The 26,665-nt window shown below is 46.2% G+C and overlaps 3 protein-coding genes and 1 long non-coding RNA gene across 5 annotated transcripts; 1 reads left to right on the top strand and 3 right to left on the bottom strand.

Moving 5' to 3' along the window:
• Window positions 1–170: 170 nt before the first annotated feature.
• On the bottom strand, window positions 171–14,564 carry LOC123078587 (chitinase domain-containing protein 1). Its single transcript, XM_044501142.1, has 8 exons — window positions 14,184–14,564; window positions 14,005–14,078; window positions 4,323–4,403; window positions 4,161–4,242; window positions 3,891–3,988; window positions 3,719–3,806; window positions 811–1,165; window positions 171–523 (listed from the first exon to the last, which is right to left on the bottom strand). Exons 1-8 carry the CDS (start codon window positions 14,451–14,453, stop codon window positions 273–275), a joined length of 1,299 nt encoding a protein of 432 aa, XP_044357077.1. The 5' UTR covers window positions 14,454–14,564; the 3' UTR covers window positions 171–272.
• Window positions 8,199–13,995, bottom strand: LOC123078590 (uncharacterized). Its single transcript, XR_006437527.1, has 2 exons — window positions 13,664–13,995; window positions 8,199–8,614 (listed from the first exon to the last, which is right to left on the bottom strand). It is a non-coding gene; the product is annotated as an uncharacterized lncRNA (long non-coding RNA).
• A 128-nt stretch (window positions 14,565–14,692) lies between the features above and the next one.
• On the top strand, window positions 14,693–21,713 carry LOC123078586 (polypyrimidine tract-binding protein homolog 1). 2 transcript variants are annotated; one of them, XM_044501139.1, is made up of 13 exons: window positions 14,693–15,158; window positions 15,523–15,732; window positions 17,275–17,337; window positions 17,498–17,571; window positions 17,647–17,742; window positions 17,945–18,002; window positions 18,072–18,167; window positions 18,242–18,323; window positions 18,406–18,518; window positions 18,679–19,225; window positions 20,477–20,508; window positions 20,996–21,189; window positions 21,332–21,713. In XM_044501139.1, the coding sequence occupies exons 1-13, from the start codon at window positions 14,976–14,978 to the stop codon at window positions 21,711–21,713; spliced, it is 2,130 nt and encodes a 709-aa protein (XP_044357074.1). In that variant the 5' UTR covers window positions 14,693–14,975. The 2 variants fall into 2 exon arrangements, with proteins under 2 accessions (XP_044357074.1, XP_044357076.1); XM_044501141.1 differs by lacking the exons at window positions 20,477–20,508; window positions 20,996–21,189; window positions 21,332–21,713 and having other exon boundaries at window positions 18,679–19,492.
• Window positions 21,714–22,549: 836 nt separating this feature from the next.
• LOC123078585 (probable polygalacturonase) lies at window positions 22,550–26,177 on the bottom strand. The gene is made up of 5 exons (XM_044501138.1): window positions 25,341–26,177; window positions 24,770–24,890; window positions 24,335–24,509; window positions 23,463–23,533; window positions 22,550–23,368 (listed from the first exon to the last, which is right to left on the bottom strand). Exons 1-5 carry the CDS (start codon window positions 25,689–25,691, stop codon window positions 22,734–22,736), a joined length of 1,353 nt encoding a protein of 450 aa, XP_044357073.1. The 5' UTR covers window positions 25,692–26,177; the 3' UTR covers window positions 22,550–22,733.
• Window positions 26,178–26,665: the final 488 nt, after the last annotated feature.

The following is a 26,665-nucleotide window of genomic DNA, read 5'->3' as shown; positions in this document are numbered from 1 at the left end:
GGTAGGAAGATGTATATCTCTGTGCAAAACTAGAACATAGTTGACTGTTGTTACTGTATATCTGTAACTGCACTCGTAAGGAAGCTTGACATATCACAAAGTTTCCATGTAAGAAGTTATCCGCTATCAGATAATAATTCAAATGCTAAAAGAATAGCGCTCACAATGCATACAACAAAGAGACATGCGATTATCTTTTTAATACTTCACATCAGAAGTTGTTTAAGTTTAACTGGCATTGTTCAGAAAATAACATTCATAAACAGATATTCCTAGAGAACATCAAAAAAGTAGTCCAAACCTTGTCCAATTTCCCAGATTGAAAGCCCTGCCCCCCAATCTTGCGCTTCATCCAAACGTACAGAAAGAGACAACAGCGTCGGATAAAATACAGCATGCCTCACACCTTTATCCGAATATATAAAAAAATGCTCTGAACTTTTGTCATCCCATTGCAAAGATGGCTTGTACTTCTCAAGTAAATGAATGAAATCTCTTCCAGTAATAGAACCACCACCACCACCTGTGTATGTAGATTAATAAGACACAATAATCCCAAATTCATGCCAAACATAAGCTATAAGCAAGAAACATAATACACCGTGCAACTAATTTTTTTTTTCATCTGCTACCAATGGTAAACAATGTTCCTACTGGATTTTGAGTGTAATGTCATAATATGGGTCAATCAGTGACATTTCAAGCAAACAGGGTACCAACACAACATGGGTGACCTCTCTGTTTCACATGGCCATGTAAAAAGACGCTTTGTCATTTCAATGGCAAGGGTGTGAAAATGAGTATAAGTACCTTTAGAAAGTAGAAAATCATTCCCATAGAAATTAATCCCAAGGAATATCATGTGAGAATGAACTTGAGAAGCAGAACCCTTGGCTGGAAGAAGTGTTGTCAAAGAATATTGTATCCACTTCAGAGGTGCACTGGGGCCAGGGTTTTGTGGTCCAGAGAAGTCATATGTCATAAGAGAAAAACCACCTACTGAATCAGCCAACTGCAGGAGATCTTCTGGTCCAAAGTCTTGATTGTTGGGCCCTTCCATCCGTGGAGCTGGGATAACATAAATTAGTTCCAAATGGTTCCTGGTACTTGATTTTGAACTGATAGAATGCAAAGCCTCGCCCAGCTGCTTAACAAACTGAAGTGCCTGTGGCATGCAACAAAAATATTAAATGAATTAAAAAAACGCCCCCAAGAATGCTACTCCCTCTGATCTCAAACTGATGTTGCTTTAGAATTCGTGCAGTCAAACTTTGACAGCTAGTATATACCAAATGATCGAGGTTTATGATATGGTAATGGTATTTTTTCTAGAGTAAAACGATAACGGTACTAGGAGATTGCTCAGGAAAAGCATATTCATATCATCATTCTTCCTTATTTTCAACTAAAATATAAATAAAAAAAGTAATGTTCGGTTTGGCTATGCTATGCCTCAGCAATCTGGAAAACCAGGGTGCCGATGTAGGTTAAGTTCTTCCTTGGGTTAGCTACCAAGTCTGACAAAATCCTCACTTGGATAAGCTCATCAGGCAGCATCCCCATGACAAACATGATCTTTATGGGTTGATGGTCCTATATGATCGCCACAGCACCAACAGTTTTACGAAAGGGAGTAGTTTTCATAACGCCTTCATTGCTTGGTCAATCTGGAAGCAGCGGAATCACTTCGTCTTCAGCAGCAACCAGCCAAATGTGCAGCTGCTTGTTAGCATTATGGAGGAGCAGGCGCATGGATGGGCTGGCAGGTGTGCGTGGCCTTTGGTTGTCCTGCCTACAGGTGCTAATTAGCCATGCACCTCTCGATTTAATAATCCTAACCAGGATGGAAACTTTGTCAAATTTCTTTACTATCAATGCAACGACGCACAACTTTTTTGAGTATTAAAAAAAAACTTTGGAGACCGCAGATACCCAAAACATATAAATAAGGACAGAGGTAGTTGCTGTAGAGATAATTTAGGAATGATCATATTAAGCAGCTACTCTCACCAGGTCACCACAGTATCCCCCTTGTAGCATTTTTGTTCTTTTGCTGCAATTGTACTGTTGGTTGTAGAGTAATCGAAGGCTTGCTCTGATCTATACCAGCTGCATTCTATTCCCCTGTGTCAGCACCACAACGTTGATGCAGACAAAGGCCATTCTGGGCAAGAGGAAGCTAATGGAAAGCAAGAGCGAGTGTTCAAACCGTGTTGGGCTGTGTCGTTGTATGGGCTGAGGCTTGGTTGAGTTTGGGTGTCGTGGAGTGTAAGCGAGGTATATAACTCGCAGTGGCGTGAACGGCTAGTTCAGCTATCGAAATGAAATCAGTCTGAATTTTTCCGTGTCTCACTGTTCTTCCCCTTCCCCAAGCTATCTTCTCCCAGTCTGCAATTCTCTCTCTGTATCGGTGATTCGTGATCCTTACGTGATTGCGCTTTATTACAGTTGGTATCAGATGTCAATTCGTTCCCGAGCGCCTCCGCAGTGGCGCAATCCCTCAATCATAGGCATATAATCCTGAGGAAGATGGCTGATCGCTTGCAGCTTGATCTGGCGTAAATCCGGATTCAGGTCGGTTGATTTGAGGGAGGCACAATCGCTCCAACGAAGGAGAGCATGCAGAGTCGGCTCATGCTGGGAGCCATGGAATCCTTCGAATCCGGGGTCCTCAAGCAGCTGGAGGCGCTGACTGCAGTCAGCGAGAAGATGGACAAAATTGATGGGATCGCGCGCTTGGATGGGTTGGATTTGAAGTTCGCTGAGCAAGTAGATCGTCTGGATGTGGTACAAGGTAACATGAATCTCGCCCTGAAGTCCACCGGCGAACTGCGGCAAGAGCAAGTCATGGCGGCACAGGAGTTCAAGTCCAAGCAGTCGCCGCATGCGTCATAATTGGCAGAGGAGGGCATACTTGGGTCGCCGCCGCCGCAGCAGCACTACTGCACACCACCACCACCATTGTGACCGATAGGGTGCACCGGAAGTGCGATAGAGATATCAGGTGGAAATAAGTTCAAGCGAGTTTAACAATGTGGCACCATTGGCGTTCAGTTTTCTTTTTTTGGGGGGGGGGGGGGGATCCATGTTAATGTAATTTTTCCAAATAAAACAGAAAAATATGAAATACGCTTCCTGCTGCACGAATTTGCAGAACAGATGTAACGTACGTTGCTCTATGGGGAAAGAATTAGATGAGAGTCTCACGATGCTCGAAAGGGCACATGTATAGTGAGCTAGCTCGATCTGAGATCTCGAGCAGGACCTACGACAACCACGTTAAGCTGGCGAGGCAACTAATAAAAGGCACACAACAAAGTTAGTACTCCCTCATTCACTAAATGCATGCCATTCTAGCATCAAACATTGGAACTATGGCACGGAAAACAGTGACGGGTTGTGAGATAAAAACAAGAGATTCAATTGTACAATGCTCAAAAACAATTTCTAGAAAGAAAAACCAGGCGTTTTTCTATCTTCAGTTTATACAAGTGTTAAATCAACAAGGACCTATGTAATATAATCGTAGAAGTGGCTCAAGATTACTTTGTTCAACTAGTTTACTTCGTAAAGTAATTCAACAATAATAAAAGAATGCAAACCACATACATGACAAGACTCCCTGAATGCATGGATTGCATACTAACCTAGATGGTGATGCAAAATTCTTTGTTAGAACCATAGTAGAGATTATTAAGGTATGCTGGTAATGAATTACCAGTTGGCGCAGCTCTGGATCATCTAGCACACCATAAGCAGCCCATCTTGACCAGGATTCCAGCACAACACCATCATACCCCTTATCCCTATTAACTGACAGTCAGACGTCAAACTGACAATCATAAGTATACCTGCATCTGGAAATGCAATAAATAAAGGTTTTCTTTTACCTGCATTCGCTCACTATTAGTTCAATGGTTTTGTCCCTTGACTTCTTTTTCAGAAGTACAACACCAGGGAATGCCTCTAAGACAACTCTTGGCACTACCTAAAGAACAAGCATACGAACCAAAAACAAATTATACTAGGTAGACAACATAAAATTCTGTTAGTTTATCTTTATACTTATATGCACTTATGAACATCTTGGAGAGAACAGATGCTTGGCCAACATAATACGTATGGAACTCCCTATTTAGCAAGACAGACAGATAATTTACCAAAGAACCGCTATTTTGAAGTTCGGAGACCCATCCAGCATCATAATTGTGCTGTCCTTCCAAAGATAGCTTATTCCTATCACTGGACAGAGAACATGTTAGACAAACAACTTGATGAAACAAGATACTTGGAAAATGCATCCAGGGACGGAAACCACATACCTCTTCAAGTCATACCACACTGGTGATACATGAGTAAGCTTCATGCTGAACAACTTTGCCATATCATAGCCTTTAGAATTCCTGCAGGGAAGTTCATTGCACAACAAGTGTATGTGGATTTTTTTTGACAGATTAAGATTTACAAACAACAACAACAACAACAACAAAGCCTTTAGTCCCAAACAAGTTGGGGTAGGCTAGAGGTGAAACCCATAAGATCTCGCGACCAACTCATGGTTCTGGCACATGGATAGCAAGTTTCCACGCACCCCTGTCCATAGCTAGTTCTTTGGTGATACTCCAATCCTTCAGATCTCTCGTTACGGACTCCTCCCATGTCAAATTCAGTCTACCCCAACCTCTCTTGACATTATCCGCATGCTTTAGCCGTCCGCTATGCACTGGAGCTTCTGGAGGCCTGCGCTGAATATGCAGAAACCATCTCAGACGATGTTGGACAAGCTTCTCTTCAATTGCTGCTACCCCAACTCTATCTCGTATATCATCATTCCAGACTCGATCCTTCCTCGTGTGGCCACACATCCATCTCAACAAGCGCATCTCCGCCACGCCTAACTGTTGAACATGTCGCCTTTTCGTCGGCCAACACTCAGCGCCATACAACATTGCGGGTCAAACCGCCGTCCTGTAGAACTTGCCTTTTAGCTTTTGTGGCACTCTCTTGTCACAGAGAATGCCAGAAGCTTGGCGCCACTTCATCCATCCGGCTTTGATGCGATGGTTCACATCTTCATCAATACCCCCATCCTTCTGCAGCATTGACCCCAAATATCGAAAGGTATCCTTCTGAGGCACCACCTGCCCGTCAAGGCTAACCTCCTCCTCCTCGCGCCTAGTAGTACTGAAACCGCACCTCATGTACTCGATTTTTAGTTCTACTAAACCTAAAACCTTTCGATTCCAAGGTTTCTCTCCATAACTCTAACTTCCTATTGACCCCCGTCCGACTATCGTCAACAAGCACCACATCATCCGCAAAGAGCATACACCATGGGATATCTCCTTGTATATCCCTTGTGACCTCATCCATCACCAAGGCAAAAAGATAAGGGCTCAAAGCTGACCCCTGATGCAGTCCTATCTTAATCGGGAAGTCATCAGTGTCGACATCACTTGTTCGAACACTTGTCACAACATTATCGTACATGTCCTTGATGAGGGTAATGTACTTTGCTGGGACCGACAGATTAAGATTTACAACAATAAAAAAGTATTGCTAATTGCCAATTATACATCCTAGTTGTTTCTTTTATGTATGTAGATCTAGGTCTATAGTCCTGATAAAAGGATAAGTTTGAACATCTTACATTCCACACATTAGATAAGAAACCTAGCCTCGGCTCTATTGCGTTTTAAGATCTGATATTAACCCTCAATTACCTCCCTTTTCACACTAAGAATTAACTATATGCTAATTAGGTTTCTTCTGATCTGAAGCAAGTTTGCTGTTTCTTTAAACAAAGAACATTCGCTTTGGTTCCAAAAAAAAACGGACTGTTTTTTGTACTGCAACTCCTAGCATTGTGTGGGCCTTGGGCAAGTTAATAGTAAACAGATATGATAGCAGAAAGTATAAATCCACACATGCTAACTCTATTGGATCGAAATTCCTACTGCTCACATGGACCAGTTTGAACTCCATGCAGAATATCTAAAGCCATGGTTATACCATTATGTCAGGGTATAACACTCTCTTCCAAGGGGGGGCGCTGTGTAAGGTTCTTGGAGGTTGAACTGGCACTCCTGGGCACCCCTGCGGGTGAAGTTCTTCGTTTGGCTTGCTTGCCAAGACCACTGTTGGACGGCCGGAAGGCTTGTGAGCCGGGGCTTGCAGCACCACCCGCGTTGTCTATTCTGTGACCAGGCTGTGGAGTCCATGACTCACATACTCACAGTTTTTCCCTTCTCACGGACCTTGTGCCACAAGGTCCTATCCGTATCAGATCAAACCCCCACTGACGCGAGGACTTCGTTTACTGCTGGCAGCGGACCTGCGCAAGGGCACCTCCTCAGTGATTATGCAACGCAGCCTAGCATCACCACTTTGCTCGACACGATCAAGTTTGAGTCTCGATCGTGGGCGAAGGCGAGGGCGGCGGGCCTGGCCACACTTCTCCCAGCAGTGTCTTCTTAGCCGTTTTGCGTTTTTGTTCTTTGAGGTGTTGCCCCGTCACTGTACTTGTAAGTTTTAACGAACAATTCTCTCTTTCTATCAATTCATCAAGAAGCAAGCTTTTGCGTTTTCTCCCAAAAAAAGGTTATACCATTGTGAATTTGTACTCAATAAATTTCACTCTATCAACCAAGGGTGGATCTTCATGAGGACCAAGTTGGGCCATGGTCTTCCCATTGTAATTGCTTTTTTAAGACACCAACTAGCCAGTAAGCAGGAAAAAAATGCTGATTATTGTCGGTATTGCTGCAGTATTCTGGACCATTCGGAAATACGAAATGAAGCATGTTTTGACAACAAGTGGCTAGGAACAGAATTCCGAGCAGCAACCAGGTTCTCAAAAGACACAGGCCAGGGGATGGGACGTGCGTGTCGTGCAGATAAGACGAGAATTGTGACCACAATCTCTTTCGGTGTATTGTGGCCAAATTCATTTGGAGTGTTATGCGGGATGCCACGGGGTGTTCTAGGAGCCCAGCGGGCTCTGCAGCAATTGCTTGGTCCCTTCCTAATACTCGTAATAAGGCACTAATGGAAGGTCTAACCTTTAAGCATCCAGCTGACTCATTGTCCATTTACAGCTATGGAGAGTTGGAGACCGTTGGGAGACAAGAGGACCGATGGCAGCATTATCGGCTCATCAGCAACCTCCTCGCAAGAAGTCAAGTGCTACGTGCTGCCTCAAGACGGCACACTACTGGCTAGAGGAGTCATCCGTGCTTCTCCCCGCTAGGGCGATGCCTACTGTGTGGTGATGCGGAGGAGCGGCTTGGACAGGGGGCGGCCACGCCAACGGCGTGCCTTCTGCAGCGCGACGGCGGGAGCTTTACGGGCATCTGAGGGCCCGGCTGGGCCTGGTATGCTCCTGCTATTGCGTCTGGTCGGTTACCGTCGTTGACGGTGGAGGTTGGGCCCTCCCGCGTGCCGACAGTGCTGCTGCCCCTAGTCCCAACTCCTCTTCTTCGTTGTGCAGGCCCCACTTCGCGGTGCCGTGGTGAGACGGCGTGGGAAGCTTCAAGACCGTGTTGGCGCAGGGTGGTGGACGGTATGGTGGCGAGCTCCGGAGCGCCCGAGGTGAAGGTTGGGATCGGGAGAAATCCCTGTAGGCCTGGCCGACACCGACGCGGTGGCGCCTGAGGGTGCCGCCGAACCTTCCTGGAGGGAGTCGGGGGCTACCCTTCCTTTCTCCTCGTCCCATACCGGGGGAAACCCTTGGCAGCAGCGTCGTCATCGTCGCGTCCCTTCTTGGAGGTGTTGATTGGTACCGGCGCTTTTGAGTCTAGGAGCTTGGTGGGAGATCTTCGGTGGGCGCAGCAGCGGGCGCGAGGCTTCTTCATTTTTGTTTATCCGCCGTTGTCGGCATTTGTTCCTTGTGTATTTTCTCTTATGTTTCTTTTGGGCGTGACTGTGCTGCTTCCGCCCCAGCTATCGTTGGTTGTATCGATGTTGGTTGCTTGTTGTTAACTGTAAGGGCCTCGGTTTAAGGCCAGGCATATGCCTCCGTTCTGAAAAAAAGCTCCTGCTGCTTAAGATCCTTGTCGCTGTGCACTCCAACAAGGGAAGATCAGCTACACTTCTTTTTGCTTTTGCCCTGAACATAGTCTCCACATTGAGCCTCATGTGGTTCTGTACTATGGCTTGAAGCAACATTTGGCATCTTACCTTTCTAGAGCTTTTCTTCCTTTCTTCGGTTTTCGTTTGGCTGTAAGGAACTTGGTTGGTCTCTGGTAATGGGAATCAGAGGGGGGAGATCAGCTACACTCCTCTTCTTCAAAAAACATGCGTTCTAGCCGACTTGTCTTACTCAATTTGCTTGGCGGTAGGAGTGAAATCACAGAGAAGTACAGCCACAATGATGTTCCTATGAGATTTAAGAACTGAAATAATTGCAGACCCGATGTGCAATGGTTATCTTCATTGTTTTTTCTGCCGACCAATCACACAGTAGTTTATATATTGCTCTCAAAGATTTAGTATATTTTGTTACACAATGTGGACAAAATCGTCTAAATTGATCCAAATGCTATAAACTCTATGTAACTTGGTATTGTTGAGTCCTCTGGATCGGTTAGGGTTAAGGATTCACAGTAGTCTTTACCTTTTCCTTGGATTGATGAGCCCGATGGGTTGGCCATGGTGAATGGCGGCGGTGGTGATGGCAGATCGTGGGAGAAGTGGTGGCGGCGCTTCCCATCAGCACCGCACTAACCCTAGATCGGTAGGGGATGTAGGTGGGGTGTACGGCATCGCGACGAACCTCATAATGCGAGCCGCCGTCCCCCACCTCTTTATATAGTGCAGGTGACAGGGGCCCGTCACCCATAATGGGCTGAGCGCCCCCGATCAGGGCGCGGATCTAAGGGCCCGGTGGGCCGTTGGACCCACACGGTGGAGATCATCCTAACATTCTCCCCCTTGATCTCAACTTTTACTTTTGACCTTTATACTTTGAAATAACTCTTTTCAAAGTACTTGTTCCATCACAGATTTGCATGTAGAGCATGTCTCATCATCACGGTTCATTCCCGATAGAATCAACACCTACAACACACTCCTCTGTTTTGAAATAGATTCTTTAACCTTGGGCCCTTTTATTGTCCGGAAATCTTAGACTATACCATAAAACCCATGTCGACTGTGTGTTCTCCGAACACACTGGGCGGCAAGCCTTTAATAAGCAGATCTGCAAACACTTGTCTGTTGCTTTTATGCTTCAAGCATTTCTACATGATTCCGGACTTTCTCCTTTACAACGCATAACTCTGTGTCAGTGTGTTTGGCATCAACACTTGACTCGTTGTCATAGGAGCGAAAAACTTAAAATGGTTATCGCTGTTGTCAACCATTATCAATTCCGGGTACTTGTTTCTTTAACCTTTTTGCCTGTCCCTCAGCCTCATATCATGTTGTACATTATCTTTACATCATATTAATGATAATTGATTCATTCTTTAGAGTTTTTCCACACAAAAACTCCAAGTGTGAAAGTCAGCGACAATTGTGGATTTCGCTGTATATTTCACGAGTCCTGTCTTTGTACTCACAATCTTTTGAGAGCACTTATTTCTTTCAGCATGAGGCCGATATCCTTGACTCCATTCCAGTGATCTATATCTGGACTGGACATTACCAAAGCAACCCAGTTACGTGAACTGTGTCACGGTAATGTTATACTTTTGCATTCATTAAGCTTCCAACAGCTGAAGCATATGGTACCATATTCATTTGGTCTATTTCGTATTGACTTTTGGAACACTAAAGTTCCCAAAATCATTACCCTTTACTATAAGAACAGGCGTAGGTTTTCTCGCATGCATACTTTAGAAACTTTCCTTAGCATGCCCATGAGACACACCTAATACCCCTTTTATTCTTTTCTCGGTGAATCTCGATCCTTATAACGAGAGACATTCTTTTAAACTTTGAGGACAAGAACTTCTTTTCCTCCTGTAGTCGAATTAACGTCACTACTAACAAGCAGAATGTTATCCGCATGTACAAGATATAGGAAATGAAATTCCCATTCTATAACTTTATACAAACACAATTGTCCTCTCATTTTCTTTAACCCAAAACAACATTTGATTGCTTTAGTCCATAAAAGACTACTTCAGGCAGTATCCCCTGTGTTCTTTACTTTCATCTGATGTAACTCAGATCATGATGTGCTACCAACACTCATTGTAATCTATTCAGTGTAAAATGCGCAAAAAACCTTTCGATTTTAGTTGTGTTTTACACCTTTACATATTTCCTTTGGAGTCACATTGTCCTTGTAGATTCTTTACAGCCTACTGTTTTGGCTCCATTGGAAATTACTCATGAGTCCCGAACATCGTCAGAATTCACCAATTGCATTTCATCTCACATAGTCTCTTATCATTTAGATAAGCAGACACTTCTCAAAACTCGATTGAGCGCTTTAAATGAGGTGGGATCAACCTCCATTTGAATTTCACTAACATAGACTTTATAGTAATCAGAAGTATCTGATTTTCTCATTCCTTGAGACCATCTGTGTCTCAGGTACTGGCACTTCTTTCATATGGGGCTGTTGTTGCTCTGTCATTGCCAAGAGGCAAATTAATTGTAGTCTTTCACTTCCAAGAGGCAATAGGTTTTACAGGGACCTCCTGTTTAATCATTCCTCCTTTATAGAGCTAACAACGGATGTTGTATAGGTCATACAACATGCTCCCCCAGATACAATCTATTTGAGTCTTAGGTATCTTCATACCATGCTCCCCCAGATTACTCCATCTTCACTAAGAATGGCGTATCTTTAAACTTTATTATTTGGGTTTACTCTGTTAAAATTTTCTTCTTTATGGCACTTTAAACACTGTCTTAGTATTCCTTAGTCTGCTTTCGGAACTGTAAAAGATCCAGGAATACATCTATTTCTTTTCTTTAGGGGTATTATTATGATCATCGTACTCCCCCAGATGATCACATTCTTCATTAATGGATATCTCATATTTCTTTCTCCCCCTCGAAATGTGGCAAGAACTTTTCTGCCACAATTTCGAAAAACCATTCACAACTCTTGTGAATTGAGGAAACTTTGAGTATCTACTTCATGTATCTGATTACTTCATATGTAATGAAGTTATCTGTTAACGGTATGGGAGTACTTTTTCCTTATTCCTCATTCCATTTCAGAAACTCAAAATAGTTCTTTATCATTAGTACTTTTGCAAGTCACACTTGCATATCATTCTTATCTTTAGGTTCGTCTGTAACTTTCACTCTCTGTGGATTTATTGAGTGCTTAATGACCGTTGCACATAAGGTGTACGGTCGATACTAGGAAAGCATAATAGCTACTCCATACTTTTCTCCCAGAGTGGGACACATTAAACGCACATGAGTCATCATATCTTTCTCCTGTCACACAGGATAAGTCTTAGCCAAAATTTCTCCTGACGTATAGGATTTTTGACATAATACTATGTCAACTTTACCCAGTTACGCAGGTGTTTTCCCAGACCTTTCCCGCCATGCGGTTTCTTATCATAATCATCTTTTCCCGCTATGCGGGTAATTCCCTGTAAGGGACATAAATGCCAGAATTGGCTCTTTTGACTGCATATTCAGTCATCAAATTCAGAAATAAATCCAAATGCTCTTTGACACACGTGCTTGATCCGACGTTGGTCAAATTAAACACACATGTTGCTTGTTTCATTTCAAATCATGTTGATTGAAAAATCTTCTTCATAGAGAGTACATGAAAGACATTCGTCAACCAAGACTCTCAATGATCTTTCTCTTTTCTTTTGAAGCCATCCTTTAGAGAGCACATACTCCCTCACGTTATGACCTTTCTTGGTCATCTTTCGGGTCACAAGTACCCAGCCATTCGCTTTCGTGAATGAAAGCATGGAAAACTTTTAGTCTGAGAAAACTTAGCCAATAATCAACAATAATGAGCACAAAAAAAAACCCATGTTGGTCTGGTTAAAAAAAGATGCACATTAAACTTTGAAAAACTTCCTTTTATGTTCTAAATCACCGTTGGGCAGAATTAGAATAAAACATCATCCTTCTACATTAATTCCATATCACCGTTGGGCGGAAATGGAAATAATGCATATAACTCGTAAATAATGTGATAATAAAATTTCTATTAAGCGACTTTGCTAAGAAAATAATCATCATTATCAACTTTATTGCAGCGGAAAACTTTTAATATACATTTCTCAATCTTTATCAAATGCTCTGAAAATTGGTCACTTTGATACAAAAATTATCAGAGATTTGAACTTTTAACTATAAGACTCATTGAATTATAATATTGTCATCATCAACGTTGGTCAGAAAATAACAATACCATAATTAAACTTTAATCAAATATCTTTCTACTGTCATAGCAGAAGCTATCTTAATCTGATTTCACCCACAAGTGAAAAAAACTTCTCTCAAAAGACTGCTCATCCAATTAAATTTTTCCGTTGGTTCCAATTTAATTGGAGGATAATACTTTTTCTTTCTTTGTAAAAGAGTACTGTTAATTATTTACGCAGCGGAAAAAACATGAATAAAAAATTCATGAACTTTTTACTGTTAAAAGAAACTTTTCTTTGACTAAATAAAAATTCATAAACTTTATTATTTTCTTTATAAATTCATGAACATATCGTTTTCTGAAAATTTTCTATTTCATTTTCAGAAACTTTTTCTGTTTACTCTTCTATTTTTCTAAACAAAATTTTGTTGGAAAAAATCGCATAGAAAAAACTATTTGAAATTTGCCCAAAACTTGGACAGAAAACAAAACTGCAGCGCAGCCCAGCCTCGGGCCAGCGCGCGCGGCTGCTGCGGCTGGCCACTGCCAGCCTCTCAGCTCTTTCGGCCCAAAAAGCCCGGCATAAGCTAGGGTTTCAATCTCGGCCATTCAAGTTGATCCGACGGCTACACGCGCATTTCGCTGAAAGAAAACAGGGGTCGATCCCCCCCGACCGAACCAGTTCCTCCCCTCGCGCGCCGCTCGCCTTCGTCTCTCCCTCGTCGAGGGTTTCGGGCCTCGCCGGCCGCCGGCGACGGCGCCGCCCGAGCACCCTTTCTCTTCTTTTCCCCTTCCCTTTCTCCGTCTCGCTCGCGACCACGGCCTCTGTCCAGGTCGCCGGGCCACCGCGCCGCTCCCAGTCGTCGGCCACGGCCACCGCGCTGCGAGCCTTTCTTTCCCTCTTCTTTTCTATCTCTACCTTCCGCCAATACTTAGCAGAGAGAGAGTGAGAAGCTCGACGGCCTTCTCTGCCCCGTTGTGCTCGACGACGGCAGAGCGGTCGACGGTGGCGCCGTTGCCATTCCTTTCGCCGGTCGCGCGTTCCCTTACGGTGAGCGCGCCGCCGTCGAAATGTTTGGCCGCGGTGCCCTTTGCCCCTCTCGGGGTGGTTCTTCGTCCGGCGCCTCGGCTTGCCGATGCGCGCCCGGATCGAGAGGAACAGGCGCGGCCATATGTGGCGGCGCTCTTTGCCGGCGAGCACTGGGCCCTCTCCGGTGATGTCTTTGCCCTGTCACTTTAGGGTTCTAAGGGAGGGGATGATTCTTTTGATTTGCACCGAAATCCTCAACCGAAACATGTCTGATACCATTGTTGAGTCCTCTGGATCGGTTAGGGTTAAGGATTCACACTAGTCTTTACCTTTTCCTTGGATTGATGAGCCCGATGGGTTGGCCATGGTGAATGGCGGCAGTGGTGATGGCAGATCGTGGGAGAAGTGGTGGCGGCGCTTCCCATCAGCACCGCACTAACCCTAGATCGGTAGGGGATGTAGGTGGGGTGTACGGCATCGCGACGAACCTCATAATGCGAGCCGCCGTCCCCCACCTCTTTATATAATGCAGGTGACAGGGACCCGTCACCCATAATGGGCTGAGCGCCCCCGATCAGGGCGCGGATCTAAGGGCCCGGTGGGCCGTTGGGCCCACACGGTGGAGATCATCCTAACAGGTATAGCAGTTGATTTAGCAGAAGCGACGCACCAGGGGGTCACGTAGGCCAGGACGGGGTTGGGGAAGTGGCGGCGCGACCGGTTCTCCGAAACCCTAGCGTGCTCCTGCAGACGGTACCGAGCGGCCCGACAGAAGAAAGAAAAGACATGGCGTCAGTGGCGATGAACTCTCAGCTGGAACGACTGGACCGACCTCGAGGAGGCCCTTACGGCAAGGATCTCGCCGGCGGAGACTTGGCGCTTGACTAGGCCGCGATCATAGACGGAGAGTGGGGTCTTCCCCGGCGTTTGGGGGTAAGGAGGGGATCGGGAAAGGAGGCCGGTGAAGTGAAGCACTGTGAGGACGAGGAGAAGCAGGGGAGGGACGATGAAGGCGAGGCGGAGGCGGGGGCTCGAGGGTGAAGCTCGTGGCCCGCTTGGGCGGGAGGGAGACGGCGAGGGGTCGCGATGACTCCGGCGATCCCGCCTCCGGGGTGGCATTTCTCCGGCGGTGGCGGGGACAGGACAGAGCGATGCAGCGACGAGGTGGACTTTTTTTTCTCTGTCACATCACAATGTGGTTTAGAAGTGGGTTTCTCTGGCGACGTGTTGTGCGCCGTCGGATAATTACCTGGAGATTTGCAGCTCCGTGGCCCAAGCCCACAATCCACCGAAAGACTGCCTGGCTTTCCGAGGCCCCTGGCCCAGCTGCCTCCCTCCGTACTCTCTCTTCCCACAGGAGCCCACACGAAACCCTAGGCAGGCAGCTCTGAAGCCTTTCGATTTGACAATCCATCCAACCCGTCCTCCTCCGGTCCGGCCTGTTGCCTCTCCACATCGTCGACGAGAACCGCCGCTCGCCGCTCGCAGCCCGCCGCTCGCCGCCGTTAAGTTCAGGCTCCTACTTTGATGCGCCTTGGTTGCGTGCGTATCCACTGACAGTTTCCTCCTAAGGGGATCTGTTTATCGCGATCAGTGCCGAGTTAAGATCGAGAGGTAGGAGGAGCTTTTGGGGGAGTGGGGATGGCTTCCGGCGGGAACCCGCAGTTCCGGTACACCCAGCCTCCATCGAAGGTGATACACGTGAGGAACCTGCCGTGGGAGTGCACCGACGAGGAGCTGACCGAGCTGGGGAGCCTCTTCGGCAAGGTCGTCAATACCAAGTGCAACGTCGGCGCCAACAGGAACCAGGCGTTCATCGAATTCGTGAGTATTACTTCCAGATCCTTGATTGCGTCTTCGTTATAGTTTCGGCCTATGTGCGTATTTGGGTTGAGAGTCAGTTTAGTTCCTCAGCCACCCACCCACCCGCCCCCTCCCTCCCGTATCGAGTGTGGGGATGTAAGGGGGCGTCCTGTTCGTGTGTTTAGTCAGTGAGTTGTGCCATTCATAAACTGTTAAGGCCTTTAAGATATCTTGGCACAGGAAGAAACCTTTAGTTGTTGTCATGTTCTTTACAATTAAACGAAATTGTGTCTGGAGTTTGTCTTCAGGAATTTTAACTGATTATGTGAGTATGCTCCATAGCAGATACCAAACACTAGTTAAGTTTTACATTCTGTCTTTGCAGGCTGACCAAAATCAGGCAATTGCTATGATATCATACTATGCATCATCAGCGGAGCCAGCACAGGTAAGAGGCAAGAATGTGTACCTTCAGTACTCCAATAGACAGGAGATTGTCAACAGCAAGAATACCGGGGATGCTGCAGGCAATGTTTTGCTAGTGACAATGGAGGGTGTTCTGCCAGATGCTGTCAGCATAGATGTTCTACACTTGGTAAGGAAGTTATGAGTCCTAGTATGATTTCTGTTGTTTACTTAGTCTGATGACTGCAGGATTAACTTGATTTGCCAGGACTGCCTTAGTAACTTGTAGCCCATTTTTTACATGGTCCAAATGGATTAGCAGGCCGTTGTCACGGAGTATCATGACTGGCAACCGCATCAGGAACAACTGTGTGTGTTCGTTTCCTCTCCCTTACTCATCGCTGCCCTACCCCCTTCCCTTCCCTCAAACTATATCCTCCGCTAGGATGTTAACATCCACTCCCTCCCTCTCTCCCTCCCACCCTCCTCCCTCCCTCCCTCTCCCTTCCTCCCCCCTTCATGTTTGTTGACTACGTAATAGTTAGTGACAAAAAGTTGGTTTACATGTTGTCTCAATGAGGATTGCATGAAATACTTTTTGAATTTGATGTTTCCGAGGTACTTGACACTATGTGTACAAGAACAAATAAAGATGCGAGGATAGTATTGTTTACAACTATCTCCAGAAAGCCACCAGGACAAGATGAAGCCGTTACCGTAAAGATAACACAAGATGAAGATGCTAGAATTGTGGTTCCCTGTTATATCACAATTCAATACAAATAGGCTAGAGGCAACAATTCGTATCTTTTTGCCAAAACTACTAGACATGCATACATTATTCACGCCCTCAAAGAATTTTGGCAAATAGCATCACACAGAAATGATGTCATGGAACAATCCTATAACAGTTATCATGATGGAGACCTTGAACAGTTAGCCTATACTTATACATAACTATAGATCAGTAAAGTTTTAGAAAGTACATCAGCTAATCAGTAAAGCCTCAACATGCAGTGTATCCTTTGTTGAACACTTTGTGCTTGTTTGGCTTTAGCGACTGCTTCTGTCATTCTTTATGCCCTCTACTCTCAAGTGACTGACATACCTGTATGCAATTCTGTTCAATTGAGCTTTAAATTTTATATAGAGTTGCAATTGTTTTAACAGTTCATCACTTGCTGATGCGAAGACATGCCTAAAAGTTGTTTTTCAGTGTTGGGACCTTGTTCAGCTGAACTTGTAGTTCCTTTTTTTAGCGGCACTGGAATATCAATGCTTTGTAGATTTGCTGCTTGCTGCCTTTTCTTGGCCATCTGTTATAAACGCTAACAAATGGAAAGTATTGACTCGCTGATAATATAAGTAGAACTTCTATGGTTATAATTGTGCGAGGAGAAACATAGTAGGTTTATTTAATCTTTTTGTATTTTTAGCGGTTTAGAAGACTCCTTTTGAAAAAATGATCTGCTAGTAAAACCTCAAAACTTGCCTTCGAACTCTTCCCCGTGAGTGTCATGGTTAGTGAGGAATTTATCTTGTATGCTTCTGTGCTCTTCTTCATGCTTTATAATTGAGTCTTTGTGGCACTCTGCATTCAGATATTAGTTGGCCTTTGTAGCTTATTTCCCGACTTAAGCTTGCTTGTCTTTCCATTTTATCTAAATGCATGCAATTGGTTTTACTACATTATTGTACTTGTCATATTGACAACCGAACTTTGTTTACCCAGGTATTTTCTGCTTTTGGATATGTTCACAAGATTGCTACCTTTGAAAAGGCATCTGGTTATCAGGTGACGGTTTTACTTGTACTCATTTAGTAACAGTTCTCATCTGATCATCCCTTCAAGTCTTGCATGATGGTTTCTCTTTTTAAGAACAAGCAGCATGATTTTCTTTTCTTTGTCCTGGTAGGTTTTATATGGAATTATGTTTTTTATCCCTGTCTTATAGGCGTTGATACAATTTTCTGATGCTGAGACCGCGTCATCTGCAAAAGCTGCTCTGGATGGCAGATGCATTCCTAGGTATTGTTCTCAGGTTATATTTATATTGTACTATTTTTCAAGACTGATGGATAACTATTTATGCTTCTGCTGCAGCTACTTGCTTCCAGAACTTGATGGGTCCTGCACTTTAAGAATAAATTATTCAGCACACTCTGTTCTAAATGTCAAGTTTCAGAGTCATAGGAGTAGGTAAGAATTGCTGTCTTGCTGCTTCATGAACGTTCATCACATTCACCTACCAATTTTTTCTCACTACAAACATGGGCAAAATAATTGCTTGTCTCATGATATTCTATTACCCTATGACACTAAGCTACTGTTTAACTATTTGCTCTCATTTTGGCGTTGAAAGATTCTCACTCCTCACTTATTGGTTTCTTTTCCTCTTTAGGGATTATACAAACCCATACCTTCCCCTTGCACCTTCTGCTATTGATGGATCTGGAGTGGTAATACTTCTAACCTCCGTGCGTATATGATTTGGTATTTTTCTTATGCTAACGTAGTGGTTGGGTTAGGCCCAGGATGGGAAGAAGGAGGAGCCAGAGAGCAATGTTCTGCTTGCGTCAGTTGAGAATATGCAGTATATTGTTACAATTGATGCTCTTCACGAGGTAATGTATTAAATACCGTGAAATCATCATATGTAAAACACATGACACCAACCATTTGTTCCTGTAATTGGCAGGTCTTCTCTGCTTTTGGGTTTGTACAAAAGATTGCTATTTTTGAGAAGAACTCTGGCTTCCATGCACTAATCCAGTATCCAGGTAAAACAAATTGCAAGTACACAAAACTCAAAAAGTTTTTGGTGTGCAGCATGTCTCTCAAACTTTTACGCCTTTGTTGCAGATATTCAAACTGCAGTTAAAGCAAGAGAAGCATTAGAAGGACACAGCATCTATGAAGGCGGATATTGCAAGCTTCACCTCGCGTTTTCACGCCATACCGATCTTAATGTTAGGGTAATGCATCACTCCCTCATTATGTCCAAATTTGGTATAACAAATGCACCATCGTGCTGGGGAATAGAAATTTCGATGCACCAGGCAAAACTACTTGTGCCTGATATGAACTAGTGATATCAGATGTTAAATCCTTGGTGATGTTTTTATCTTGTTTCAGATCAACAATGAGCGAGGTCGAGATTACACTGGGGGGAACAGTGCTCCAGCTAACCATGAACCTTCCATTCTTGGCCCTCAGCCAATTGGCTCTACTGCGCCACCATACAGCAGTGCTCCTTCCGCAGCAGCTGACGTAGTAGCAGCACCAGGGACTACATCTATTCTGGCAACACCAGGAGCACCATCCCTTCCTTCCAGTCAGCCACACCCACAAGCCGCTTCAGGTGGACCTCAACAGTACGCCAGCCAGGGAGTCCTACAAGGCTATGGAGCCCCAGGGTTCCCGCAAGGCCCAAATCAAGCTCAAATGTCACAGCATTCAGGCCAAGGAAATCAACAGATGCCCAACCATCAAGCGATGTCGTTCCCTGGCCATGGAAGGCAGCAGCTACCTCCAGGTCCTCAAATGATGCAAGGTCCAGGTTATAGAGGCCCGCCGTTTCCACAAGGTCATATGCAATCAATGCCGCAGTTTCCAGTATATGGCAATCAGCAGTTTCCTCCTGGTGCCGGGCCGCAGATGATGGGCTTCCCCGGACAGGGAGGTCAGTATCCTCCATTTGGTAGGCCGCTTCATCCGTATAACCGTTAGCTAGCTTATGTGTATGTAAGAAACGCATGTGCGAGTGCGAGTACTTGCCGGTGACCATTTTATTGTGGCTCCTGACTTCGTAGTCGTGTGCTCAGGAATTTTGGTGCACATGTGGCAGAAACAAGTGGGCATACATAATTATTCTGTAGTGAAACGCTTTGGCTATGGGTTGTATCATTTCATTCTTATTATTGGAGAAAATGGTGTTGGCTGCAAACTATACTATTCGTTTCTGCGGCCTTTAGCCTAACCTGGCGAGGGAGGAGCCTTTGGTTGGGCGGTGCCAGGGAATGAAACAGCATATTCATGGTTAAAACGTCACAGCAGCGTGGGGATCAAGAGTTCAGGAGTTTAGAGTAACTCTATCAATCAAACACTCTAAAATCAATAGCCTCTGTATGGTTTTAAAGGGGTCTCTATTAATTGTCCCTGATTTAATATAACTTTATACTAAATCAGCGACAATTAATATGGATCGAACGAGTATTAAAAATTTCGGATACTTCCAGATTACTACCTCTTTCTCAGTTTACAGGGCGTGCGTGTACCCCTAGGTCGTCAATTTGACCAACCTAATACAAGTCATATATTACAAAAAATATACCAATATAAACTTCAGATGTTCTATTTTCAAACGATATAACTTTTGTGTTATATAGTTTATATTAGGGTGATAAAATTGGCAACCTAAGTATACGCGTAGGACTTGTAAACTGAAACGGAGGTAGTAGAAACTATAGGTCATTTTCTTTTTCTTTTTCTTTCCTGTCCATCTTGGTGGGAGGCGGTGCGGCAGGATGCCACGGGAGCGGGAGGAGGAGGCCACGACGGATGGTCCGCTCAAGGCGGCGACCTCCTCAGCAAGTCGGAAATATCGGAGGGAGGCCCACATTGAGTACTGCGGCAAGGATGAGGGCGGGAAGGCGGCATTAATGGAATGGTTGTGTATGTCAGCAGCAACACGGCGAAAACAACGAGAGTTGAACGTGAAAGTTCCCCAAATTTTACCTCATATAAGTTCATGCAAGAGGGCAACTGGTCTGCCAATAGCGGCACCAAAAGATCCAAAGTGCCCTCTTATACCCTCTTCTCTAAGGTGTTGATTCGATAGGGAAGATACACAAAACTCAATCTTTATAAACTAGAAAACCGGTTTAACCGTATAAAATCTTGTTTGGCTACTCTAACTAACCCATGAATTTAGGAAATTTAGTTTTTAGAAACCCAAGATTTCAGGTTCGAAATAGATCGATAAACAGAAGAAAAATAATATAAATTGTACATTGATATGCTCCTATACGCTCCGCACATAGCTAATCGGCTACATCACCTCTGCGGCTTCACCTTCGACAACTAAGTTGTACCTCTCCCTGAGAGTATGCACACTCATTTCATTGATGCAAATAGATTCCTTATCCTAAGAGTATATGTAGATAGGGCACATAGCTACATCACCTCTGCGGCTTCACCTTCGACAACTAAGTTGCACCTCTCCCTGCGTGTATGCACACCCGTTTCATTGATGCAAATAGATTCCTTATCCTATGAGTATATGTAAATTGGGTAAACCGCTCCCGTCAGCTCTACCGCCTCTTTTAACCGCTACGCTCGTCCATGTCACTATTGGTAGACATTCTTGATTGGAGATGGGAGATGGCAATAAGCAATGACGCGGGATTTCTCGTTTTGAGAAGGACGTTTTATATTGCAAGTGATAATGCAGCCGCCCTTCTCGAGCATGTTTTTTGTGTTTGACAACAACAATGCTTTGAAGGAGGACACGTCCTCCTCGGAGCTTGTGAACACGTGCGAACGCCTCCTACAGCACCTCGGTCGTGACCGCAGCAACAAGTCGTCGCGCACCATGACGGCGGCCGAGAAGGCGGCTCCAAGGCCGCCCCGCGAGAGCGATGCAACGTGCGCCGGTCGTGTTCATGACATTGGACTGGGTGCTCGCCGAACAGACCTTGCGTTGGCCTAGGCTAAGGACCGGTCTAGGATCACCGGGAAGACGGGGCTAGCCGACTCCAAGCGCGCCACCCGTGCCCTTGGCTGCAAGGACAAGGCGTTCACGGTTGCTCCTCAAAGTGGGGTTGGCTGACTCCGAACGCGCCACCCATGTCCTTGGCGGCAAGGGCAAGGCGTCCACGGCTGACCATCATCGCCAGGACAAGCACCTGCGCCAGGAGGGGAAGGCATCTGATCGGCTCCTGCGAGCGCCAGTTTGGCGGCCCATCAGGACTACCGCAACCCCTACGCTCTCTTCCGTCACTGGAAGACCCACAACGACTCCGACTTTGACACGCAACCCCTACGCTCCCTTCCGTCATTGGAAGACCCACAACGACCCCGACTTCGACAATGATGGAGGGGACGACGACGAAGGTGCAGCTGGCCAAGGCAGCATACGTACAAGGTCACGTTCGGTACCTCATGTTTAAAAAAAAATCAGGTGAACTTGGTAAATATCGTCCACGTAGTTTATTTTCTACTCCCTCCGTTCCTAAATATAGGGTGTATAGTTTTTGGTACGGAAATTAAAGAACGCAAATCGAGGAAAAATTTCACAAGTTTTGGGCGAGATTACACCTGACTAGTTGGCATGAGAAAATAGAGGAGCTTGCATGATATAAGGAAATGTAATTAAATCCGTAAAAAAAATATCCAAACGAGTGGTGCAACGCAATACACCTTATATTTCAGATTTTTTTTCTCAAAAATCTATACACCTTATATCAAGGAATGGAGGGAGTAAAATTTAGGCGAACTTGCTAAATATCATCCGGTTTGAATGTAATATGTGAAACTTTCTTAAAATTCATCCAAGTTTGCATAAATTTCGGCTGTACTGTCCGTTTAAACTAGTAGATGTGTTGATTGATCTTGTAGATGTTTGATGCACACGGTCCGTTCGAACAAGCGCGTGGACGTTTGATGCAGTTGGATGGCCGGCTCACCCATCAGTGTTCGCGGACGTGTCCTATGTCCGATTTGGTGATTCATGTTGGAGTTGCCCTGAATCGACATAGAGCAACCAATGACACGCCACCAAGGCCATCAGACGCATGTCACAGGCGCCCGGACCGCCCCCTTGGTGATCTTTGTGTCTATCCTACCAGCTTCGTCCAGTCCATTTTGGCTACCCGCGGTGCCTGACTCAAACGCGTGACCCTTTGCATACACCAAGCCTAATTAGTATCAGCTCAACGCCAACGGTTGAAATGCAGAACTAAACATGATTCGCTGACACAAAGAACTGAGGAGCTTTGTGGACAAGTATTGAACCACCGATAGCATTTCACTTGTTGAACTAGATTCCAGTGATGCTAAAGCACAAGGTTTCTGAAAATATAATACGTAATAAACAAAACAAAAAATGTTTGGCCTACCCTTTGATGCCATCTCCTTGGAGGAATCAAGGGCATTGACACCGAAACTGAAGTGCAAGACTTGATTCAGCATCAGAGGGAATTTGTACAGAAGCTCATCCCGGACGTGCTAGTCAATTCTGTGCACGGGGAGGGCTGCACGTCCAGTGCAGCACCACTCACAGCCGCGCATTTCCATGGGCGGACTGGCGCGCTGCCATGGAGCTTAATGTTAGACAGACAGATCCGGGAGAATGCCGAGTTTGGGATGCCCTTGATCAGCCCAGCCTCCTTGATGTTCTGCCCTTGAACATTCTTTATCGTCAGGCTGTCCACGATGGGGAGCGCACTGTGGTTGTAGCGCTCATCAGGATGTCCTCCAACATCGCCGGCAATCCTCAGACCATAACGGACATTGTCCAAGACCACGTCGGAGACGGTGATGTTTCGAATGAACCCTCCCCTGCCGGAGTTGGTCTTGATGTGAACACCAAACCCTGAGCTGTAGAAATTCAGATGCTCAGCGAGGACATTCTCCACACCGCCAGAGGTCTCACTCCCGACAGAAAAGCCAGCAAAAGGGGAGGAGCCCGTGATCCGCCTAATGGTAATGCCCGAGCTGGGGCGACCACAAGCTATGCCATATTCATCCCATCCACTCTTGATGGCGATCAGGTCATCTCCCGTCGAGATGTTGCAATCCTCAATGCACACATTGCTGCTCGAATCTGTACAGTTTGGAGCACAACTCTGGGTTCAGAATCAGGAGCTACATTTTGTCATGTATATATTGCCAGTGAGAAAGGAAAATAGCATTTGTACCTGGATCAATTCCATCAGTGTTGGGAGAGTCATGTGGAGCCAGTATAGTCAAATTTCTGATCAACACATTGCTGCACAAGCAAAACAGATGATGTAGACATTTGTGTCTCAGCTGGGACAATAATAAATGCAGATCTGGACCACAACTTTTGCTAGCAAGTAGCAACAACTAAAACAAAGAAACTTTGGAGCCTACGTTAAAGTGTAATAATCTTGTATGGTACTGTTTGGCAGCTTCTGTACTTTTGTTATATAGTTCACTGCACTTCACTGTTTCCTCCAATTTAATGCAGCAATATTACCAATTATATAACAGGACAGGAACCCAGCCTGGAGTTCATGTGCAATTTGTGATGGTGCTAATGGAGAGGCGGTACAACCATGGATCCTTATCCTGCTAGTGCTATATAACTGCAGTATGGTTAAAAGCAAGCAAGTTTATCCCAAATATGCTAGAGCAATTGGAGTGCAAGATGAAGGAGCACTGCAGCATCCTCTTGCAGTCCAATTGCTGCAAAACTGGCTAGTGGTCTTCCTGGCTGAATCCATAAGGAGCAAACATACAATTTGGGGATTTTGGTCCAGTTATGACAGGACAAGAACACAGGCTGGAGTTCATGTGCAATTTGTGATGGTGCAAATAGAGATGCTGTACAAGGGTGGATCCTTGTACTGCTATATATATAACTGCACTACTGCTAAAAACAAGTTGTCCTGATTCCCAAATAAGCTAACCCACTGCACTGCAAGATGAAGGTGCATTGCAGCACCCAATTCTGCAAAACTGGCTAGTGGTCTTCCTCGTCGAATCCATAAGGAACAAACACAGAATTTGGGGTTTTAGGTCTAAAGAACTAAATGGATGTTCTTACCTGCAATAAACTGGATGGATGTTCCAAAATGGCGAATCCTGGAAGACCAAATTGGAGACAATAGCATTAGACGAATCCATCAGCTCGAGTAGATGGGGTCTTGTGAAGGGCAATGTACCCTTCTTCCACATGTCCCACCACACACTACCTTGGCCATCGATGGTGCCATTCTCACCTGCACAAATAACAGTTCCAACCACGAAAACAATCATCGTCTAGATGAAGGCAAGGGTAGATCTATATGAAGGACATTCTACAGGTTTCCTCAGTGGCATATTCTTGTAGCATGTGCTTATGCACGGCGTCCGTAGCATGATGCCAAATTAAAACCTTGTTCTACTGCAGTATAACAGGCTGGAACATTCTAGGATAAATCCTATGGTGATGTCACTAGCCAAATCAAGTATGATAAATTTAATAATGCAGAATGAGAACCTGTAATGAAAACATCCTGAAGTCCATTGCCATGGATCAAACTGATGTATCTCTTGCCGGGCAACTCGCGCCCTCTCCCGTATGAGGGCAGCGGGTCGATCAGCGGCCAACTAGATGTGTCCTGCTCAAAAATAAAAATAAAAAGGTTTCACAAAGATATCCAACTGTTTTTTTACCTCCACAACACCTTATAACTGGATGAGCTAGACATTAACAGAAGATGAGAAGACACAGGTCACACATGCCAACTAAGTAATCCTCTCGCAAGTGGCAACACGGGAACTATAACACTAACAGAGTGAAACATCAAGACGAATGTGTTGTTTTTCAGCTCTTATAAACCACCATGAAACATGGCAAACCATAAAGAGCAAATTTTCATGTTCTTTGAATTAAGCTAGAACTCAAGATATCTGAAGCCTGAACGAAACTACTTGTTATCTTATACGGAGTAGTAACAGAACAAGGAAACTGAAAACTAGTGGTATTATGAATACTCTGCAGTCTGCACTATTTGGTAAAGATCCAATAGTAATAGGCCACAAGAGTAATGGCGGTCGGGAGGTCTAACCTGCGTGGCGCGGATGACGGCGCCGCACGCGAGGAAGAGGGTCATGTGTGAGGTGAGGCTGAAGGGCCCCGTGAGCCACACCCCGGGCGGCACGTAGAGCAGCGCCCCGCCCCGCGCGCGTCGGCGCTGGATGCTGGCGACGGCGGCCGCGAAGGCCGCAGTGTTGAGCGTCCGGCCGTCGCCGGCGCCGCCGAAGCTGGCAATGGACATCCAGGCCCCGCGCTTGGGCGGCGGCGGCACCGCACCGGAGCACGTCTCCTGCGCCCCGGCGCCGCCCGCCGCCGACAGCACCGCGGCGATGGCCATGGCTACGGCTAGCAGGCACCGCCACCTTGGCGCCACATATAACATCTTGGATCGATCTCCTCGTCGTCCCTCGTCTTTGTAGAATAGTATTATATCTAGACTAGACTAGAGTAGAAGCTGAGGGGCACCCACCCAGCGAGGAGTGGATGCCAAGGGAGGAAGGGAAACCAAATCCGCCGGAAAAGTTGCCGCGGGCAATTTTGCGCGTGGATTCACGTGGTGGGTAATAACCGATCTATGGTTTCGATGCGATTGTGTAGAGTGGGAGGCGAGGCAGACAAGGAGAAGAGTACAGCGGAGAAGGAAGGGGATGCGGGCGGGGGTGGGAGTGGGAGTGGGAGCTCGCAAGCGCATGTGCGTTGGGGTGAGGGCAGTGGCGTCTGGCGACGCCGGTCCGGTGCGGAGACCGACAGGCGTCGTGGTGGTGGGTCAGGTTTAGGGCGTCGGACGGAGGGCGATCGGACCTTAATCGCGCGCTCCACTCAGGCCGCTCACTCGTTCTTTGCAGCTGGCTCGCGCAGCACGGCTGCTGGGTTGGGTAGCCGCCGCGTACGGTGCGTCACGCCGTATCGTCGTCGTGCCCTTTATAGAAACAGACACAGTGCGTCGCTCGTGTCGCCCTCCCCGCGGGCGGCCCGGGCGAAACCCTAGCCACCACAACAGCCCCCTCCCAGATCTTCCCCTCCCCTCGCCGCCGCCGGCAAGCGCCGCCGGGCAAAGCCCGCACGGCGTCAGCGGCGGCGGGGCCTCCCTTTTTCCCTCTCGCGAGGCCAGGGTAGCGCGGGGTCTCTCGGCCAAGGAAAGGAGCGGGGGCGTGGTGCGCGCGGCGAGCAGGCGCGGCGAGCGCGGGTGGCGCAGCAAGCAGGCGCTGACGGGCGCGGTGGGCGCGGCAAGCAGGCGCGGCGGGCGGCGAGCATGGCGAGCACAGCGGGCGCGGCGTCTGCGGACGCGTCGGCGCGCTACGGGAGGCCGGGGCGGACCCTGCGCGGATCTGGCGCAGTCGCGCGTCTTGCGGGCCT

This window comes from Triticum aestivum, chromosome 3D (genome assembly GCF_018294505.1).
Source record: "Triticum aestivum cultivar Chinese Spring chromosome 3D, IWGSC CS RefSeq v2.1, whole genome shotgun sequence".
Lineage (NCBI taxonomy): Eukaryota > Viridiplantae > Streptophyta > Magnoliopsida > Poales > Poaceae > Triticum > Triticum aestivum.
Note: the sequence above shows the minus strand (reverse complement) of the source record. Positions and strands in the feature narration are given on the sequence as shown.

Coding starts and splice junctions, on each gene's coding strand:
- LOC123078587 (XM_044501142.1), bottom strand. CDS start 14,453: ATGCCACCCCGGAGGCGGGATCGCCGGAGTCATCGCGACCCCTCGCCG. Junction 14,079..14,183: donor CCGCCGGCGAGATCCTTGCC/GTAAGGGCCTCC, acceptor TACCGTCTGCAG/GAGCACGCTAGGGTTTCGGA. Junction 524..810: donor TGATTTTCTACTTTCTAAAG/GTACTTATACTC, acceptor CTACATACACAG/GTGGTGGTGGTGGTTCTATT.
- LOC123078585 (XM_044501138.1), bottom strand. CDS start 25,691: ATGTTATATGTGGCGCCAAGGTGGCGGTGCCTGCTAGCCGTAGCCATG. Junction 24,510..24,769: donor TCAGGATGTTTTCATTACAG/GTTCTCATTCTG, acceptor TTATTTGTGCAG/GTGAGAATGGCACCATCGAT. Junction 23,369..23,462: donor CACTGATGGAATTGATCCAG/GTACAAATGCTA, acceptor CAAACTGTACAG/ATTCGAGCAGCAATGTGTGC.
- LOC123078586 (XM_044501139.1), top strand. CDS start 14,976: ATGGCTTCCGGCGGGAACCCGCAGTTCCGGTACACCCAGCCTCCATCG. Junction 18,003..18,071: donor CTATTGATGGATCTGGAGTG/GTAATACTTCTA, acceptor TGGTTGGGTTAG/GCCCAGGATGGGAAGAAGGA. Junction 18,519..18,678: donor ATACCGATCTTAATGTTAGG/GTAATGCATCAC, acceptor ATCTTGTTTCAG/ATCAACAATGAGCGAGGTCG.